General features: G+C 44.5%; 1 protein-coding gene across 1 annotated transcript in view; it reads left to right on the forward strand.

Moving 5' to 3' along the window:
* Window positions 1–10,030: 10,030 nt before the first annotated feature.
* CIBAR1 (CBY1 interacting BAR domain containing 1) overlaps window positions 10,031–21,874 on the forward strand; it is a 55,016-nt gene continuing 43,172 nt past the window's right edge. Inside the window, exons 1-2 of the mRNA XM_077493023.1 lie at window positions 10,031–10,184; window positions 17,888–18,122. Of these exons, the coding sequence (XP_077349149.1) occupies window positions 10,099–10,184; window positions 17,888–18,122 (321 nt within the window). The 5' untranslated portion in view covers window positions 10,031–10,098. The remainder of the gene's footprint in view (window positions 10,185–17,887; window positions 18,123–21,874) is intronic.

The raw sequence follows: 21,874 nt of genomic DNA on the forward strand, positions 1-21,874 counted from the left end.
CAGCTTCAGGCTTGCTCTGGAGCCCAAGTAAACCCTTAGCTCCAGAACCCCCAGTTCTGGTTCTAGGTATGCTCCATGACCTCCAGCATCAACTCTATTGCTTCTCCAGTGCAAAAATGATTCAGAGAAGTTCTACTAATACCTCATGGAATTATTCTTTAATAAAAGTTCATTTAGAATGTCTAATTCACTACATGTTTACTTTTATTAAAATAAATTGTTTTATTTGTGCAAGACAAACTGCCTTCTTGATCCCAATCCCCACCCGCCTAAGGGTTGGAACTGGGGTCCAAGTAAAGGGTACATAGAGCATACAGAGTTTTGGGAGGGTTAAAACAACTCCCGATTTAACTTTTTTTAGGACTTGATCCAGGGCAGGTAGGCAGTGGTGGAAGCCGCAGTCCAATTATGTTTGGGAGGTCGTCATGGGAAAGCCGTGGGAAGATGTTAGCTGCCTGCAATTGCTTGACTTTGAACTACAGCCTAAGGTTACAGCTACACAAGCAATTAACACGGTTCACTTCTGAGAGTTTAACCACTTCAGCTCCGGAAGGTTTTACTCTCTTCATGACCAGGCCATTTTTTGCGATACAGCACTGCACTACTTTAACTGACAATTTTGCAGTTGTGCAATGCTGTAACCAACTGAAATATTGTTTTCTCTGAAGTTCATTGACGGACACAGCTCCTTTAATTCTTGACCTTAGGGTTATCACGCCACCTTCAGGAGAGGACTAGGCAGAACATGTAAAATATGTAAAAACAGCAAGACTGCACAGCACCGCCCAGGGGGTGCTCCCTCTGGCTATAACCCTCACTCTGCTTCCTGCAGTTCAGTTCGTCAAAAAGCAGTACAAACATAAATAGGAGGGGTGGGTGCTGTGTTTGTCAATGAACTTCAGAGAAAAGGATTTTACGGTGAGAACAAAAGTAAAATTTTCTCTTTCATTCATTGACGGACACAGCTCCTTTAATTCTTACCTTAGGGATGTCCCCAAGCAGTGTCAAAAAATGAGGGGTGGAAACAGCAAAACATAATTTCATCCACAACAAAAGGAACACCTCAACAGAGGAGTTGACATCTTAAACGGCCGCCATCAAAACCCGCGGCCAACTTATGCATCAAAAGATGCATGCATAACTGAAAGAAAGTGCAAATTGCAACCTTACACAGCCGCCTGTAAAACCTTGCGGCCAAAGCAAGCATCCAAAGATGCGCTTACATCAACTTTGTAGAATTTTTTTTTTTTTACAGTATAAACTTTGTAGAATTTAGTGGAAGTGTGAACGGACGACCAAGTCGCCGCCTTACACACCTGGGAGACAGACGACTGATGTCGGAAAGCCCAGGAGGTTCCAATTGCCCTAAAGGAATGAGCTGTGACAGGAAAAGGGGGCACCCGCCCCTTTAAGGCATAGATCTGAACCACTATGTGTCTGATCCACAGAGAAATGGTGGTCGATGAGACCGCCAGACCTTTCTTCGGACCAGCCACTGAGACAAACAGAGAGTCTGACTTCCGGAAGGGAGCCGTAGCAGACAGATACACCCATGGAGCCCGGACCACATCCAGGGAATGTAAAGTAACTTCCTTTGGATGTGTCGGCTTTGAACATAGGGATGGTAAGACGATGTCCTCATTTAGATGAAAAGCCAAGACCACCTTTGGAAGAAAAGAGGGCTGCGGACGTAGCACCGTCTTATCCTTGTGGATGACCAGGCAGGGAGACTTGCATGACAAGGCCGCCAACTCAGAAACCCTCCTGGCAGATGTAATAGCCACTAGAAAGACTATTTTCTGAGAAAGAGCTAACAAGGGAATCTCCCTAATGTTCTCAAGCAGCGGTTTCTGAAGTGCCGATAGCACCAGATTCAGATCCCATGGAGGTAGTGGTAGTTAAATCGGAGGGACTGCGTGTCGAACCCCTTGCACAAAAGTACTCACCAATGAGTGAGTCGCCAAGGGACGTTGGAAAAAGACAGCCAATTCTGATATCTGCCCCTTGATGGTGCTTAAGGCAAGTTTCTGATCCACTCCTCGCTGTAAAAACAGCAGGATCCTGGAAACTGAATAGGTGTGAGGACGCCACACCATATACTCACACATGGGGATGTAAGCCTTCTACGTACGATGGTAAATCTTCCAAGAAGATGACTTCCGGGTCCTCAGCATAGTGGAAATTACTGAGTCTGACAGACCTTGTCCCTTAGTACCTGGTTTTCTACTACTACTACTACATTTTCCTGCGCTAACCCAGACACAGAGTCATTTTCACTGTCTGAACGGTCCTGGTCTGCATCCTCTGACACGTCAGTACAGGGGCCACCAGTCACCGTGGGGCCCGAGTCTGAATCAGAGCTCTCCCCAGAAGATGGGGGCAAGGGGCATTTTTTACCCCCCTTGTGCCCGCACACCGCTTCCACCCTGGCAACAAAGGTCTCCAGGACCGCCGACAAAGCGCCCATAGGCACCACATTTTGAGCAGATGAGCTGGTTGCAATAGCATGGATGTCTGGTGAAGAAGCGCCAGCTTCAGACGCCATGCTCACCCTCACTCGCCTGCCACAACTTAGGGACTTAAGGCAAGGCAAACAAATCCCACCCTCCTAGCTGCTTGCAGCCCCCCCACAGGACTCACCACTCTGACCAAGTGCTGCGCCATGCTGCCGCTGTCCGTTCTGCCCTGTGTCAGTCACAAATTGCCCAGAGTAAAAACCGCGCTGTTCTGAGGTACACAGATACCAGCACTAGAGGTAAAACGCGCTGAGGCTACAAGAAAATGGCCGCCGGCCGTCCTAGAAAAAAATCACCAAGAAAATGGCCGCCAAACCTTCTAGAATATGGCTGACAGAACATACACTGCATAAGACTACAGGAAAATGGGCGCAGCCACAGCAAAATGGTCACGGCCCACACAGGGGCCTCTCCTCATGTTCTTCTCATGCTCCTTGGGGGAGGAGGGAATGAGGGATAGGGAGAGAAGAAAGGGAGAGTGAAAGACCCCCTAGTCGACCTTCCAGGGAATGCCTAGCTGCTCCATCCTGTCGAGGCAGGGAGAGCCGTACTTACGCCTCCTGTAGGGATTGTTGGACGCATTCCACCACAGACCCATCACCCGAGCAGTACGGGGTGGCTGTTGGCCAAGGCACACTGTGACACAGACAGCAGTAGCCCGGTGATATGTGTGCCCCGGAGCATATGGATCAGACAGGGCATGTCGTGGCCAAACCAGCACATAGCTAGGGTCTGCTCATGCTCAATGGCCAGGCTGGGGAGACTACAAGGATCTATATTATCCAGCCTGTCACCCAGCCCAGCTGTTGATTGTAGATCACAGGATCAAAATTGCAGAAAAAATGAAAAAATTCTGGGGACCAATGGTCCCCTCGGGGAGCCAGGTCCTTCTCCTACACTAGGCAGAAAAAAACTGAGCTGCAGGAATCAGGGTGAGGGGTTATAGCCAGAGGGACTGCCCCCTGGACAGTGCTGTGCAGTCTTGCTGTTTTTACATGTTTTACATGTTCTGTCTAGTCCTCTCCTGAAGGTGGCATGATAACCCTAAGGTAAAAAAATTAAAGGAGCTGTGTCCGTCAATGAATGAAAGAGAAAATCTATTTTCTTCTAAAAATTTAGGCCAAAACATATTTTTGTTAAAAAATCACAATAAATGCATATTAATTGGTTTGCGTCAATGTTATAGCGTCTACAAACTATGGTATATATACTGGAATTTTACATTTTTTATATACTAGTAATCACTAGCGATGAATGATTTTTAGCTGGACTGTGATGCCTGAGTGCAGCAGGAAATTTGACACTAACTGACGCTTTGTGGTCACTGACTAACTGACACTGACATCACCAGTGACACTAATACAGTGATCATTGCTAAAAATATACACTGTATATTTTTATATAAATATGTCACTGTAGTAATGGCACTGGTTGGGAAGGGGTTAACATCTAGGGACAATCAAGGGGTTAACTGTGTGCCTAGCAAGTGCTTATGTGTTTACTGTGTGCTGCTTTGTACTACAGATCAGTTTTATTTTTCTCTGCTTAGCGGGGAAAAGAAACAAAGCAAACAATCCCTGTGTATAGAGCTCTCTGTTGTTTACCAACAGAGAGCTCTAGGCTAAGACTTGACACAGCCGATCCTCAGGTCATTGGCCAGGATCTGTTGATGAACTCCCGCTGTGTCGTTTAACAGGGGACTAGGCGGGCAGGGGCAAGCATGATCAAATCTGGAAACAAGCAGCGACGTACCAGTAGAGTGCTGTGCCTGTAGCTGCCACCTCGCTGCAGTAAAAAAACTGTGTCTGGACAACAAGCAGTTAAACTGCTTGTTGACAGCAGCATCATTTGAAGCACACTAAAATCAGAGTGTTGCTAATGAGATTATGGGCAACAAGTAGTTAAGGCCTGATTGCATATTGCATATTCCTTATTAAGGTTGGCATCACAATTATCTAATAAAGCCTCTAATATCATGGTTAAGGAGGCCATATAAGGACATAAGCATAGCTTTACTTCATACCAAAAGAATATTGTTAACTGACCAAGTCCTTGAGGGGTCATAATGCACTGGAAGTTGGCCAAGGCTGGTCTTTTCATATTACCAAAGCCAAAACTGGTAAGATTTTAGTCTCACACCAGAGTATGCAACCATACAAGTGTCTGATCTGGTCGGCCATGTTGCATAGCAGCAAACGGGACTCCAATGGCGGAAATAGCATCTTTAGTATGAAAGTATTCCTGTTATATTTTCTAATATTATCTGAATCTGTCATTATCTTTATTAAATGTTATACTTGTATTTGTGTGATCTCTCTTCGCACATATCGAACACAACCCCAAAAATGGGACAAAACAAGGCCAAAATCCAGACTTCCCACACACTACCTTCTTGTCCCCCTGGAGACTCCCTGGTGCATATACAGTATCTAACAAAAGTGAGTACACCCCTCACATTTATGTAAATATTTTATTATATCTTTTCATGTGTCAACACTGAAGAAATTACACTTTGCTACAATGTAAAGTAGTGAGTGTACAGCTTGTATAACAGTGTAAATTTGCTGTCACCTCAAAATAATTCAACCCACAGTAATTAATGTCTAAACTGCAGGCAACAAAAGTGAGTACACCCCTAAGTGAAAATGTCCAAATTGGGTCCAATTAGCCATTTTCCCTCCCCGGTGTCATGTGACTCTTTTACACTGTTAGTGTTACATTTGGTGTTATCGTTCTCATTCTCTCATACTGGTCACTGGAAGTTCAACATGGCACCTCATGGCAAAGAACTCTCTCAGGATCTAAAAAAAATAATGGCTGCTCTACATAAAGATGGTCTAGACTATAAGAAGATTGCTAAGACTCTGAAACTGAACTGCAGCACTCAGGGTAAAGGTGATGGAATGGTCAAGCATGTCTCCAGACCTAAACACTATTGAGCATCAGTGGGACATCCTCAAATGGAAGGTGGAGGAGCGCAAGGTCTCTAACATCCACCAGCTCCGTGATGTCAATATGGAGGAATGTATAGAGAAAGGGGAAAATACCGCAATAATCCCAAATTACAGTGAACGTGAAGGTAAACAAGTGAATGAACACAAAACCGTTTTAGCTGCTAACACTCAAACAAAGTCCAAATCACAATAGCAAACAAATAGTGTAGCGCTGAAAATAGAATAAAAATCAATATCTAGATTGTAGAGGTCGATGTGTAATAAACCAAAAATAACCTGAAATGATAACAGATTATATGTGACATACAATCAAACACAAAAAAATTGAAAATAATGGTGATGATCAATGGTGATCTAAGTGTCAATGTCCACATGGATAGTGTCCAAATGAAAGAAATTCACTCTCTTCGATCGTCAACTGAAGCAAGGAACATACAATCAAGAAGCACCATAAACACACTGGTAGACATGTAGAGAAATAGTTCAGATGAGAAGATGGGTACTCTTACCGAGAATGATGGACGCACATACCATATGGCTAATAATGCTGGATCCTGATGATGAGAAATGCCAGGCCAGATGGTATCACGAAAACTGCAATTTCTAGCCACTCGTTGGTTAGATGAAAATTCCAAGGAGATCAACAATCAAACCAATCCAGGAACAATGGTAGTTGGAGAACAGTCATCAGTACTCAAATGTTTAGGGAGAATTAAAGAAGGGCTCCAAATGGTGCAGGTAAACCAGGGTGGTTTATTAAAAATAAAAAGTCTACCATACCGCAAAATGTAGGTAAAAAAGTTTAAAAGTGATCACAAAAATGTATTAAAGCAATGGGGGAAGCAGGAGGGGCTGGCTCGACACGTTTCGACTGATAAGTCTTCCTACATTTCGCTGTATGGTAGACTTTTTATTTGATTGATTAAACAATTCTCCTACATACGTTGTATGTTTTTATTTGCGGCATTGTCTTCTCTACATCTGCTAAAAGTGTTGAATTTACAAAGCTTGTGTGAAAGTTCAGAAAAAAGGGGGTGGAGTGCTCCTTTGCAGAGCTCAGTGAGGAGAGCCGATTGGAAGGAAGAGACACGCCTCCCTTCACACAGCACCCAGGAACAGAGCTGAGGCTGTCAATCTGCTAGGGCTCCTCCCGTCACCTTTTTTCTCTTGGTGTCAGGAAAACTTCTCAGAGTTGATTCATGCTAATAGCACAGGAATGAGGTAGCAGACAGAAATGACACTCAGTACTCTGAATTAAGACAAGTACACACTATAGGGGGGTATGCTTTGTTCATGTTTCATGTATGATGTTTACAACCACTTCAAGCACTTTCTGACCATAGCACGTCTATGGACATCCTTTGATTGAAGTGGTTATACTGGGATAAGGCCTGCAGCTACAGGCATCATCCTGTTTTTTTCCTTTTTCAGCCAGCGATTCCCTTTTCTGTAAAAGCCACCCTAGCGGTCAATTAGCTGCTGGATTACTTTTACAAGCAGCTGGAGCAGACATCCCCTCCCACCAGTCATGATGTCACTTTAGGTTTGCCAACTCATCCCTTTAAAACTGAACACATATTAATTACACAGGTTCTGTGGCTGATTAAGGTGGTAATTAAACTCACTTGGTGCCTTATCTGCAATAAATTTGCCTCAGACCCATTGTAATTCATATGTGTTCAGGTTTAAAGGGATGAGGTGGCAACTCTACGTCACCTCTGGTTCTGGCTGATGTAAACATTGCCTTTTTATTTTGTGCAAAGCAGAGATCAATGTTTGTTTTGTTTTTTTTATCTTATGCTTTCCAGGGTAGCAGAGAGACACCCGTTTGCCGTTAATCACGCAATAGGAATGCCATTCTAAGTGACAGGGATCACGCGGCATCCTGCGATTTGCTGCTATTTCGAATCGTGGCGATTCTGCCCATGATTTGGAATGGCAAGATTTGAACAGAGCCATAAAGCAGGATTAAACCCTCCTATCCTTTACAGACAAGGAAGCTGCTTCTGTCTGATCTGCAACTACCATGGTTCTGCACACGTGATCAGTTATGACACCAGCCATTTTGACGGTTAGACGGTTTGGTTGAGGACACAAGCAAATGTGAGTTATCATTCCCAGCATTCCAGGAATTTAACTGTTTTGTGAAACCGTTAACATACCTCCAAACTTTATGAGATTGGAATGTGGGACACCTATTAGCAAAAGTATGTAGGCAAAGGACACACCCTCCTGTCATGCCCCCTTAAAGGAGAATTATACAAAAATGATTAAACCTACAAGTGCTTTATTTTTTTTATTTTTTTACTGCTATTATTCATTTTGCATTGGCTTTTGAAATATACAAATGCAACAATTCTGAAACTGGATAAAATAATTAGCATTGTAAAACACTTTTTTTGATAGATAAATAGCGTATTTTATATACAGATGTATGCATCAGATCAAAATGAGGGACAAATGAGGAGGAAAGAGGGACAGAGGGACTTTGTTCAAAATCAGGGACAGTTGGGAGCTATGTGTTAAATCGTGAGTTTGGTTCCACTTTATGATTTACTGCTGCTCAGGGGCTCTGGGCTTCACCAAAATGGCAGCATCCGGCAAAAAGAAACCGGAGCAATGCTGGAGGCAATTTACAGCACACATTAACCACTAGGTGTCCGTGCTATAGCTGAAAGATGGTTACAGTGCGGCGCCCAATTGCCGGGAGGGTGTCCCTTGGACACAGCCAATCACAGACCGTGCTAAATGGCCAATCACAGTGGCCATTTAGAACTCGATCTGAGTGTCCAATGTGAGATGATCTCATATGTAAACATATGAGATCATCTCTCATCGCTGGCTCTCCCTCCTCACACAGAGACTGTGTGTGAGGAGGGAGAGCTTATTATTGCTAAAGATATGTAGCAGCTTCATGCTGCAGCATCAGCGAGTGTAAAAAAAGAAAAAAAAAGAAAATACAGTGCCACCTGTCCCCAGTGCCACCTGTCAGTGCCAACTGTCCCCAGTGCCACGTATAAGTGCCATCTGTCATCAGTGCCATGTATTAGTGCCACCTGTCTTCAGTGCCACATTAGTGCCACATATTAGGTCCATCTATCATCCGTGCCATGTATCAGTGCCACCTGTCAGTGTCACATGTCATCTGTTATCAGTGTCATGTGTCATCAGTGCCATCTGTCATTAGTGTCACCAGTGCCACATATTAGTGCCATCTGTCATCAGTGCCACGTATTAGTGCCATCTTTCATCAGTGTCATCAGTGCCACGCATTAGTGCCATCTGTCATCAGTGCCATGTATCAGTGCCACCTGTCATCAGTGTCACGTGTAATTGTCTTGGTGCTCCAGGGCCTTCAAAAGTGTAATAGGTAGTCAACAAGTTAGATGTGTAATTTATGCTCCTAGAACACGTGATGGCGCTCCCTGCATGTAGGGACTCTCTATGTGGCCAGTCTGTGAAAAAGTCCCACACGTGGTATCGTAATACTCAGGAGGAGTAGCAGAATTTATTTTGGAGCGTCATTTGTCGTATACCCATGCCATGTGAGAGAAATAACCTATTACAATGACAATTTTTTATAAAAAAATAAAATAAAAAAAAATCTTCATTATGCAAAGAATTGTGGGAAAAAAGACACCAAAAAGCTCACCATGCCTCTTACTAAATACCTTGGAATGTCTACTTTCCAAAAAGGGGTCATTTGGGGGGTATTTGTACTGTCCTGGCTTGTTCGGTCACAAGAATTGAGATAGGCCACCAGTATATCAGATGTGATACATTTTTTATGATTCACACCACAGCTTGTAGACTCTCTAACTATCACAAAGACCAAATAATATCCACTAATTTGGGTTATTATTGCTAAAAATATGGAGCAGTATAAATTGTGACCAAAAAATGAAGAAAAATTTAAAATTTGCTAAATTTTATCACAGAAACAAAGAAAAATTGTTTTTTTTTTTTTAATTTTGGTCTTTTTTCATTTATAGCACAAAAAATAAAAAACCGCAGAGGTGATCAAATACCACCAAAAGAAAGCTCTATTTGTGTGAAAAAAAGGACAAAAAAATAATTTGGGTACAGTGTTGCATGACTGAGTAATTGTCATTCAAAGTGTGAGAGCGCTGAAAGCTGAAAATTGGTCTGTGCACGAGGGGGGTTTAAGTGCCCAGTAAGCAAGTGGTTAATATCGGTATTGTAATTATTAATGTGGAATGTAGGTTCCTTGCTAAAGAACATTATTTTTAATCAAGTTGTTATGGGTAAAGTTTCACTTTAATGTCACATAACACTTCCATCATTTCTATGCACTGCTCTGATGCTGCACACAGTGTGGTGATGACATGACAACTGGTCCTTGTGTTCCAGCCTCTGCCATGATAAGCTCATGGAATACAGTAATGAGTACAGAGCAGAGCGGGGACCGCCATGGCCGCACAACACACAGCCTGGGATGTCAGAGGGAACTCAGCATTAGCAGTCCCTGTGTCCCCCTAGAGAGGGACTGCGAGCATATACATTCCTCGGCACAGCCATTCATTCTAACACACTGCAGCGGGCCGCCATCTTGGTGACGTCAGTTCAGACGCGCCGCTCGGTTTCCATACCCAACAGTTGCCCCGGTGATGGGCTGTAGAGGGCGGAGCTACGGTGGCGATGCTGGAGGATGCGCCATCATCAACATGAGCCAGACGCCGGAGGCCAGGGCTAGGTGAGGGCTGTGTGGGGGATGGTAGGGGCTGTGTGAGGGGATTGGAGAGCCTGCTCTGTACAGACAGCCCGGGGGAAGGCGGCCAGCTTGGTCCTTACTATTCATAGAGGCCTCATCTCATCCTACACAGGAAGACATGTTCCTCTCTCCCAGGTGTGTATTGGGGGGGATGTATGCTGGACCACCGGCCCTCACCTCCCTGCAAGTGTCCCCCTCCCCCCACCAAAGACCACTCATGACTGAGGTGACATTCCCTCACACTGGAGCTCTAGGAAAGAATCTTCCTTTTTTTTTTTTTTGTGCGACTCACATAAGGCAGCCGATAGAGTTCAGTGTGGCAATGTAGCTCATGGATGGAGCGTATTTGCTGTGTTCTGGTTTGCATTTTTCTTTTTTTTGTCATGTGTTTTTCTGTATTTATTTCTGGATCAGATCAAGTAAGAAAAAGGCGCGGTCTGGGGAGAGCTGTAACACAGAAGGTTTTTCACCTTTAAAGCGGAGTTCTGCGTACATTTTATTTTTTATTTTTAAAGTCAGCAGCTACAAATACTGCTGACTTTTAAAATATGGGCACTTACCTGTCCAGGGCACCCGCGATATCCTCACCCGAAGCCGATCTGTCCCTCGGCTCTGGTGGAGGTGCCGCCATACTCGGTAAGGGAATTAGGAATTGAAGCCTTGCGGCAGTATGACGATGTCAGATTTTTGCGTCTCAAAGCGGTGCATTGTTTTGCATAGAAATTTGGCGTTTTTTTTATATTGTAGGCCTTAGCAATAACACACTTAAATCTGTCCAAACCAGGGTCTAGTAGATATCCCGAGTACAATAATGTTTGAAACAAACTCATAAATTATAATAATAAAATGAATTTCCCCACGATTCACTATCGCTTAATTCTGCAAGTGTTCTAATTTACTATCGCTGTTTTCTAGCTGGTTTAAAACCACTTTTGATGTAAAGGGACACTTTTTGGTTGCCATGGACAATCCTTAAGTTTCCAGACAAGAAAGAACTATATATATATATATATATATATATATATATATATATATATATATATATATATATATATATATATATATATATATATATATATATAACTGCATGCAGGGCATTGGACAAAGCCTTAGGGACAAAAGGCAGGTGAAATTATTTCATAGAGTAATGTAATCTGTAAGATTACAGTGTACTTTGTGTTATGAATTTTCTATTTTTTGAATTTGCAGCCGGGCTCTGCCCCGTGCGTCGCGACGCTTGCAGGGAATGGAGCCCGGCACACAGAGGCAGAGGACAGAGCCCGCACACACACAGCGGGGGGACATCGTAGGATCCAGGGGACAAGGTAAGTTAATTGCACCAGGATCCTGCAATGCAATCCTGAGTGTGGCTCAGGGTTACCATTAATGGTACTGAAATTTAACCCCGAGCCACACTGGGGGGGGGGACCACCAGGGAGTTTAAGGGCTAGCTTACACTTGCTTCAAAACATGGCTTCAGACACGCTTTGTTAAAGCTCTCTAAACGCCAGTCAAAGCTCCTGTCACTAAATAAAATGGTTAGCTTACAGTCCTGTTTACACCAGCTTTTGCTTGGTACTTCAGTGGAGCTTCAAGTGAGCTTTGCCATAGCTTTCTATTGAGGCTTTGAAGATGCTTTGAAGCACCACTGAAGCTACATGAGGTATCATTTTTGAAGCAAAAGCAGGTGTAAACAGGACTGTGAGCTAACCATTTTATTTAGTGACAGCGTTCAGAAAGCTTTAACAAAGCCTGTCCGAAGCCTTGTTTTGAAGCAAGTGTAAACTAGACTTTCATGTGTGTTGCAGCCAAAGCAATTGTAGATGAGCCCTAAGACTTTAGAACCACTTTAATGGGGGCAGAGACTGCAATAAAAACTGACAGGTGATTTAATCTCTCTCCACTCTATCCAAAGAAAAAAAGTTTTCCCTTTGGTTATACTTTAAAGTGGTTGTAAACCCTTACAAACCACTTTGACCTACAGGTAAGCCTAGATTAAGGCTTACCTGTAGGTCCAAGAAATATCTCCTAAACCTATACGGTTTAGGAGATATTTGCCCGAAGACGGGCACTGCTGTCTACGGCGCATGCGCCGTAGACAGCAGCGCACAGGCGCACTGAGCGTGGCATCATCGATGACGAAGATGCCGCGCGTGTCGGCTCCCGTGCGCATGCGCGGGAGTGACGGCTTCGTTGAATGACAGCAGCGGAGCTGCGAGACCCCACGAGAAGATGGATGCGCTGGACTACAGGGGACAGCGGTGACTTCGCTGGCTCCTGTGTCAGGTAAGTGACACATAATGGGCTACTATGCGATGCATAGTAGTCCATTATGCTTTGCCTTTGCAGGGAATGAAAGAGGAAGCAAACTCATCAGGGTTTACTTCCTCTTTAAAAGCGCAGTATGGGCATTTTTTATTATTATTTAACAACTTCAATACAGGGCATTTTCACCTCCTTCCTGCCCAGGCCAATTTTCAGCTTGCAGCGCTGTAACATTTTGAATGACAGTTGCTCGGTCATGCAACACTGTACCCAAATGGCATCTTTATCATTTTTTCCCCACAAATAGAGTTTTATTTTGGTGGTATTTGATCATGTCTGCGTTTTTTATTTTTTGAGCTATAAACAAAAAAAGACTGACAAGTTTGAAAAAACACAACATTTTTTTTTACTTTTTGCTATAATAAATTCCCCAAATTAAAAAAAAAACATTTTTTTTCCTCCGTTTAGGCCTATTGGTATTGTACATATTTTTGGGTTCAAAAAATCGCAATAATATTTACTGGTTTGCGCAAATTTTTTATTTTTTTTCTGGTAATGGTGGCGATCTGTGATTTTTATAGTGACAATGACATTGTGACGGACATATCAGACTCTTTTGACAGTATTTTGGGACCATTGACATTTATACAGCGATCAGTGCTATAAGTATTCACTGATTACTTTTATAAATGTCGCTGGCAGGAAAGGAGTTAACACTAGGGGGCGATCAAGGGGTTAAATGTGTTATCTAGGGAGTGATTCTAACTGGGGGGGGGGGGGGACTGACTAGGGGAGGAGGCCGATCAGTGTTCCTATATACTAGGAACACATGATCTGTCTCTTTTCACCTGACAGGACGTGGATCTGTGGGTTTAAACCCACAGATCAATGTTCCTGCTCTGTCACGAGTGATCGTGAGTGCCAGGCGGACATTGCAGCTGCCGGGAAGCCACAGACGTCATATGACACATGCCCAGGATGAGAGATCCCATCTGCGGATGTCATATGGACATATTGAAAGCCCACCTATGCCATCTAGCATTGAGAACACCTAAAGTACTGGCTCTTGCAGTGGCCTCTAAACTGTGGTCTGCAGGTCAGATGTGGCCCTTTGCTTGCATTTAATCAGCCTGCATGGCACTGATATGAGGCACTATTCCTTCCACTAATATCAACAATAGGGCACAGTTCCTCCCACAAATATAAATGATGGGGCACTACTACTGACACTGACAATGAGGGACTTTTCCTCCTCCTACATTGAGCACCAAGACTGAGACATTGTTTATTCCCACTGATGCTGTGACATTTTCTACCCTCTCTGGCCACAGTCCAGCCTGCTAAAGTCTGAAAAACAGTAAACTGGCCCATTGTTTAGAAAGTTTGGAGACCCCAAGTTATAACAAAGTTCATTGATCTTCTTGCCTTATCCTACCCTCCCCCTCCATAGGTACGCACTTTGGCTGGTCATAGGCAGTGCAGATTCTTATCCTGTAACCACGGTTTGCAGGAAAGAAATTTGCACAGAGAAGACAGTGATTATCGCTAGTGTCGATAGCAGCTGCTTATAATTGCAAGTGAATCTGGCAGGCTGCTTGTGCCCAAGTTGATCGATCAATTTGGTACATTTAGCCTGCCCATTAATGGTTCGAATCTCGGCCAGTTCCTGGAACATGATTGGAGGAGGCCTCCAGTGATTGTTTACATGCATGTTACAAGTCTTATTCCTGGCCACCCCTGCACGTTACAGCCAAGACTTATGTATGTCTGTTTCAGCCAGAAATAAAAGTAGTTAGGACTGTTTCACTACATGTGGTGGGACTGCGTTGGATGGTCCCACTGCACGGACATGGCAAAATGCCTTGTCTCCTATGTGCCTGGTACACACTACTGGGTTGCATGCATCATCACTGCTCTTTGTACCGTGCAGCAGCCAGTGTGAACCAGCCCTAAGGCCCCTTTCACGCTGGGGCAATGCGGGCATCAGCGGTAAAGCAGCGTTATTTTTAGCGCCGTTTTATCAGTGCTATTCGGCTGCTAGTGGGGCAGTTTTAACCCCTGCTTGTGGCCGAAAAAGGGTTAAAACCACCCGCAAATCGGCGCTTTGGCGGCAGTATAGCCATGCTGCCCCATTGATTTCAATGGGTAGTAGCGGTGAATACACCACTCCAAATATTCCGCTAGCAGGATTTTTTTTTTTTTACCGTCCTGCTAGCGCCCCGCTCCAGTGTAAAAGCCCTCCGGCTTTCACACTGGAGTGAAAGGAGCCACTTTTTTCAGGCGCTGTAGCGACTGAAAAATGCCGCAGTGTGAAAGGGGCCTTAGTGTTGCCTTATTAGATCAGCCCGGTGACTAGTAAGTTCAGATGTAATAAAAATTTCCATAACTTTGTAATCGATTTCCATTACTGAATTGAGGAATGTGATTGTACTGACATTAGGAAAACACTCGGGAAAGTTTTTTTATTTTTTTTTTATTTTTTATAAACTGATCCTGAGTCTTATAATTGATCTTTCAATTAATAAACATATTAAATATGTAGAGTCTGTTACCTATGTTGGTGTTCAGACCACTTGCTGCCGCCTGTACTTATATATGTGTCAGCACATTGGTAGGCTTTACTGCTGCAACATATATGCATGCGACCGGTGTGGTGCTGGAAGTGGGCTCACTTGGCACCCCAGTACGATTACCCACTGTTTATGACTGAGAGCCAGGGACAGGCTTGATCACTATGCCAGCCAATACCAGTCATTACATGGCCAGGAAGTCTGCCTACCGAAGTTAAGAACATCATGAAGAGCTGACATGATCCACCAGCAAGGAGCTAAGAAACACAAATTATTCATAAGGGGGTATTCTGCACTGGTGGATAGAGGTCATTACTAATGCAGAGGAGAAATTGATTCCTCCTATGTACTTGGCAACCAAACAAAGTGAACTGGAGAACTCCACTCTAGACTGTGCAGGTGGGAAGATTAATTAACACTAACCATCATCACTTATTCTATGGCCAGCACACTGTGCTTATGCTGTCTATTCAGTCACAGCTTTATCTCTGGTGTTCAGATCTGAGAAGCTTCTCCAGCATTTCTAAATGCACCTGAAAATTGTATTTTTAACTTGTTTTATGGAAAGCTGATTATGTTTGCCTTGTTCTTATAAGAACTTAAAACATATTATGGACATAACTGCAATCATTACTCTAGTTATAGAGCAAAATAAACACATCTAATTATAATTACTTGGCTCCTTGGTTTCTGTGTTGCCTGATGCTAATGCTCCTCTTCTCCTCTGATAGCCTCATGCCACCATTTTGAATAGTAGATGTCATTGGTGGCCAGCTTCTACCACGCTGTCAGTGCAGGCCTACCGATGATGTCAGATCTTATGTATGCGCTATACGAGGTTTGGGTCTTTTTGCTATTATTTATACTTTTTGACAGCAATGTAAGCAGCATTAAGCTACCCAATGCTCATGTTGCTATAGCAATGTATAAACAATATAAAAAAAGCAATTTCCCACAAAATTTTGCAGTTTACAGATGAGATCTCCCTAAAAGTTACTGGTGACTTGGCCTTCCCAGGAGGCAGCCGTGGGGCCCTGTTACCTGTGTCTCAATGTATGAGAAAGTGGGATTAAACTAAATGTGAATTACAGATAAATATTCCAAGAAATGTTTAAAAATGTTTTAAAATCTGCATACAGAGATTTATCCGCTAGCAATTTATTTTAGTGTTTGGGGGCAAAGATCCACTTTAAGGAATTCCTATAGTCAAATATTAACTTTAAAGCTATGTTTACAGCCTGGCTCTGATGGATAAATAGCTATAGGAGTGCTAAAATACTTGAAAATCCTGCTCCGGGTTCCCCACAGTGGTGATCTGATGACCAAAATCCTAGGCATTTGATCATGTGGTCTCTGCTGTGCAGGAAGACAAGCCAGTTTAAACTCTGATTTTCCACTTCAGCTGTAATCATCCAATCAGATGTATAGACTTTTGGCCACATGGCAATCTCTGAAGGGAGTCTCTTTCAAAGGAGTTCTTGATGTTTAGCACTTCAAGGTAGAAACTGGAAACCCCTGAGCTAGCCTGGGACGCTATAGACCGGTGATGGCGAACCTTGGCACCCCAGATGTTTTGGAACTACATTTCCCATGATGCTCCGTTACACTGCAGAGTGGATGAGTATCATGGGAAATGTAGTTCCAAAACATCTGGGGTGCCAAGGTTCGCCATCACTGCTATAGACAAACAGCCAAACTCTGCAATCACTACCGGGGATCAGCCGCTGTTTCCAGAGCTGTTCTGAGGTTTTTTTGGTTTTTTTTGTTTTTTTTTATGCAAAAGCAATTACCTTCTTTATTTGCTGCTGCAGCTTTGGAGCTGCTGTTCTCATAACAAATTGGCTGTTCAAAATAGTTCCAGTTGTGGACTTCTGCTGTGCCTCATGCCCAAGTCTTCTTTTTCTTGTTGAAAACTGCTTTAACAATTTTGTATGGTCCTGACATACAGTAGCTTGGGAATTTGAATAGCCTTAAAGTGCTACTAAGGTCCGGTTCACACTGAGGCAGCACGACTTACAGCGCGACTGCCGCAGGCGACCTGAACGCGACCACTGCGGCAACTTGCAAAATGACTTCTGTATAGAAGTCAATGCAAGTCGCCCCAAAAGTCGTACAGGAACCTTTTTCTAAGTCGGAGCGACTTGAGTCGCTCCGATTAGAACGGTTCCATTGCACAGAGCGGGACGCGACTTGTCAGTCGGCTAAGTCGCCCTGACAAGTTGCCCCTGTGTGAACCGGCTCTAAAGTCTTTTTTGTTTTTTTGTTTTTTTTTTCTTCTATAAAAAAAACAAATGTGGTATACTTACCTGCTCTGTCAAAAATGATATTGCACAGAGAGCAGCCTGAATCCTCCTCTTCTTGGGTCCCACTTCTGTGCTCTTGGCCACTCCCTCCATTCGAGTGCTCCCACAGAAAGCAGCTTGCTATGGGGGAACCCGAGCCAAGCCGCTGCTCTGTGTGTCCATTAAGACGTGGAGCTGTGGTTTGCCCCCCGATTGGCTAACTGACTTTGACAGCAGCGGGAGCCAATTGCGCCACTGCTGTCTCTGAGCCAATCAGGAGGAAGAGTCTTGGAGGGGGGGGGGGGCAGCTACACTCTCTGAAGGTTTATCCTAATGCATAGAATACATTAGGATAAAAAAACCTTCTGCCTTTACAAACACTTTAAGACTCTACTGTTATTTCTGTAAGAACCAAATCTGTATGAAACACACTAAGTAGTAAAGGTAACCTTCATCATTCCTTTTCTAAAATGATCTCCAAAGATGTCTCACTTGGCATCTAAGATTAAAACCTGCATCAACACATTATACATTTACTTACCTACTCTATATGTGTATTTCCTCCTAGGGACAATCAGACGAGGCAAATTCAAGAAACTGTTACCAATGTGGAGAAGCACTTTGGTGACCTGTGCCAAATCTATGCTGGTTATGTGCGTAAAACTGCCAGATTGCGGGACAAGGCAGATCTCCTGGTGAGAGAGGTCCATGCGTATGCGGACACTGAAACACCAAACCTTAAACATGGGTTGAAGTGCTTTGCTGATGAACTTGCCAAACTTCAGGATTATCGCCAAGCAGAGGTGACAAACAACTTTTATAATTGTTGTATAGAGGGGTACAGGCTTGACATCAAGTGGTGCTGATGACAATTTCAACCAAACGGTTTCATCTTTGACTCCCCCCCCCCCCCCCCCCCCTTATTTTTTTTTCTCCCCCTCTCTCCCCCATGTCTTTAGTTCAAGTCTTATGTTAAAAATAACTGACTGTTATTGGTCCTTGCAGCATTTCTAAATTTTTCATCCTGGTAATGTGACCTTTTTTCTGTTCAAATATTTTATTGATTTTCATCGGAAAATGAAAGACTATGGGGATGATTTATTAAAACTGGAGAGTGCAAAATCTAGTGGAGCCCTGTGGAGAAACAAATCCGCTTCCAGGTTTTTTGTCAATGTTTAATTAACCACTGCAGAAGCAGAATACGTGAGCCACGCCCGCTTTTGAAAATGGTGTTTAAACCACACATGTGACCGCAATAGGTAGAGCAAAACCAATAATTTTAGTCCTAGACCTCCTCTGTAACTCAAAACATGCAACCTGTAGAATTATTTTAAGCATCACCTATGGAGATTAAGGGTAAACGTTTGTCGCCATTCCATGAGCGGGCGAAATTTTGAAGTGTGACATGTTTTGGTATCGATTTACTCAGAGTAACATTATTTTTCACAATATAAAAAAAATTGGGCTAACTTTACTGTTGTCTTATTTTTTTTTAATTCAAAAAAGGCTATTTTTTCCAAAAGTGCACTTGTAAGACCGCTGCGCAAATATGGTGTGACAAAGTATTGCAACGACCGCCATTTTATTCTCTAGGGTGTTTGAAAAAAAATATATAATGTTTGTGGGTTCTAAGTAATTTTCTAGCAAATAAAACAGTTTTTAACTTGTAAACACCAAATCTCAAAAAGAGGCTCGGTCCTTAAGTGGTTAAAGCTAGAAGCTGGTTGGCTACCATCCACAGCTGCACCAGATTTTGCACTCTCCAGTTTTAGTAAATCAACCCCAATGTGACCTTTCATTGGTTATTCTATAAAGAAAATTTCCCTTCCTTTTACCTAGATTTCTGCTTATCAGTTTTACTTTTCAGATCCCATTCCCTGTCTTCATTCACGTCTAAGTGAAAATAACATCCCCTGCTCCTGTAGCCTCCTGGAAACCTAGCATCCAATACTCTAGGAGGCATCAGCTAGGCACATGGGTGTCAAACTGTCAGCCCTCCTGCTTTTACGGAACTACAAGTCCCATGAGGCATTGCTTGATTGGCAGTTACAAGCATGACTCTCTGAGGGCTGCCAGTTTGACACCCCTGAGCTAGGGCATACACAACACTGGAGAAGGACCTTGTGCAACTTCTGCAGGGGGCTGACTAAAAGAACCAGGTAGAGACAGCCTGCTCCCAATGACATAGAAAGAAGGATGGCAGCAGTCACAAAGCTGAATTTTTTTTTTTGTGTGTTGTGTTGGTACACTTGCTTAAGATTCATCTACAGTTTTACCTCAGACTGCAGCAGACTGATTTTGCTACTGTACTTCAGTTATGTATTAGGAGGTGCCACATGCATGAGGAGCATGAAGGTTCTTTAAAGTGTTAGTAAAGTTTTTTATTTTATGTATTATTTAACCGCTTGCTGAAGGCCTCACGCAGATATACTGCAGCAGAATGGCACGGCTGTAAGAGTATGTCCTCCCCTTTAAGAGCTGCCAGAGGGCACACGCTGCACGGCATTAGACCAGATGCGTGTGGCCGGCGGGCGTGATTGCCACTGGCCACGTGCGATTGCGTGCACGAAAGGCAGCGTGGGGATTTGTGTGTGTAAACACACAAATCCCTTTTCTCTTATATTTACCGACCGACACAGCTCCTCTCTGTAACTAAATGGGTTTGTTAGCCTGCCACTAGGAGAACTAGGCAAAATTGTAACACAAAACACAGAATTGTCAGTACCGCCCAGGGGGTGGACCCTGTGCTAACGACCCTCCCTGCTGCCCCAGCAGACTCGGTTTTATTTTGCCTAGTGAAGGAGAATGACCTAGGAACCCTGCGGGCCCTTTGGTCCATTTTTTTTGATGCAGGATTTATGCTTTTGCGCAAGATGGAAGATCCCAAGATCTTTCATCAACTGCCGGCTGGGTGACAGGCTGGTTGAGTTATCCTTGTAGTCCCCCCAGTCCGGCCATCGAGCGCATGCAGGTCGCAGCTAAGGCTCGCCAGGCCACGACATACCTCTGCTCCAGAGGTGGTCAGTGAGCTTCAATGCTCTGGGGGTATACATATGACCAGGCTACTGATGTCTGGATCACAGTATACCGGGCCAGCAGCCACCCTGTAACTGCACAGGAGTGGGTATGTGTTGGAATGTCTCCCAGCTCTTCAGGACTGGTAAATACGGCTCTCCCTCCTTCGGGGGGTTGAGCAGCTGGGCATTCCCTGTGAGGTCGATTCGTGGGGGCCACCTTACCTTCACTTTGCAACTGGATAACCTCCTGGGGACTACAGGCACGGCTAGTAACCATCACAGAACGCCCCAGGGTGGTGAGTCTGGTGCTAGGACCCCCCCCCAGATGGCAGCAGGAGGGTGGGACCTTCACTGTCCTAAGTCCCCTTTCAGGTGGCAGGCAGGGTAAGGTCAGCATGGCTTCAGAAACTGGTGTTTCTTCCCCCAAAATCCAGGCTATTGCAACCGGGTCACCTGCGGATAGCGCTGTGCCCATGGACACCCTGACGGCAGTCCTTAACTCTCTTGTTGCTAAAATAGAGGCGGTGCATGGAAGGAAAGGTGCGCATAAAAGGCCCCTGCCCCCCGTCCTCTGGGGAGAGCTCTGATGCAGACTCGGGCCCTGCTGCGGCTGGTGACCCCTGCTCTGACCTATCAGACAAGGCTGACCAGGAGCGGTCGGACAGTGAGGATGATTCCGGGTCCGGGCGTGACAAAGCGCTTGTTGGAGCCCTAATCACAGCTGTGCGTGATACCCTGAAGATCCAGGAGCCAGCGGATCCCTCTGCTGATGTATCGGTCCCTTTTGGGTCCCGCAAGCCAGCACGTTCACCTAAGATGTTACTGTATTTTACTTATTTTGACAAGTTCATCTACAGGGAATGGGGTCAGCCTCAAAGGACCTTTTCGGTCCCCAAAAACAAGGCGGTGTGTTACCCGTTTGAGGAAAGCCTTCTCAAGAAGTGGTTGGCTCCTCCGGTCGTGAACCCCCCAGTATCTAGGTTAAATAAAGTAACCACAATCCTGGTTGAGGGGACTCCTGCATTCAAGGATCCCATGGATAGGAAGGCGGTGGCTCGTTCCTTGTTTACAGTTGTGGGGTCAGCCGTGCGACTTGTACTGGCATCCGCAATATCCGCACTGGTGTCGCAGACACTGACTGAGTGGGCAAAACGTTTGCACCGCGAATTGGGAGAGCAACAGGCCTCCCCTGTCTGCGTGGAACTAGCAGACCAACTAGTGCAAGGCCTTAAGTACGTTTGTGATGCGGCCCTGGATACTCTCCCTCTGTTATCCAGGGCTTCAGTGTCAGCTGTGGTGCTGAGGCACCTGATTTGGTTAAAATGCTGGTCTGCTGACCAGGCATCCAAGAAAGCCCTGACGGATCTTCCCTTCCTTGGCGACCGGCTCTTTGGAGCTTCGTTGGATGACATTATTAAAAATGCCACGGGTGGTAAGAGTACACTATTCCCACAGGCCAGGAAGGCTAAGGAGCCATGCCGCAGGCAAGGGCCCTCTTTTTCCGCTCACAAGCGGCTTTTTCGTCCGCCCAGTGCTTC

Source organism: Lithobates pipiens, unplaced genomic scaffold (genome assembly GCF_037356315.1).
Source record: "Lithobates pipiens isolate NorthernLeopardFrog02 unplaced genomic scaffold, aLitPip1_a1.2 Scaffold_19, whole genome shotgun sequence".
In the NCBI taxonomy this organism is placed as follows: domain Eukaryota; kingdom Metazoa; phylum Chordata; class Amphibia; order Anura; family Ranidae; genus Lithobates; species Lithobates pipiens.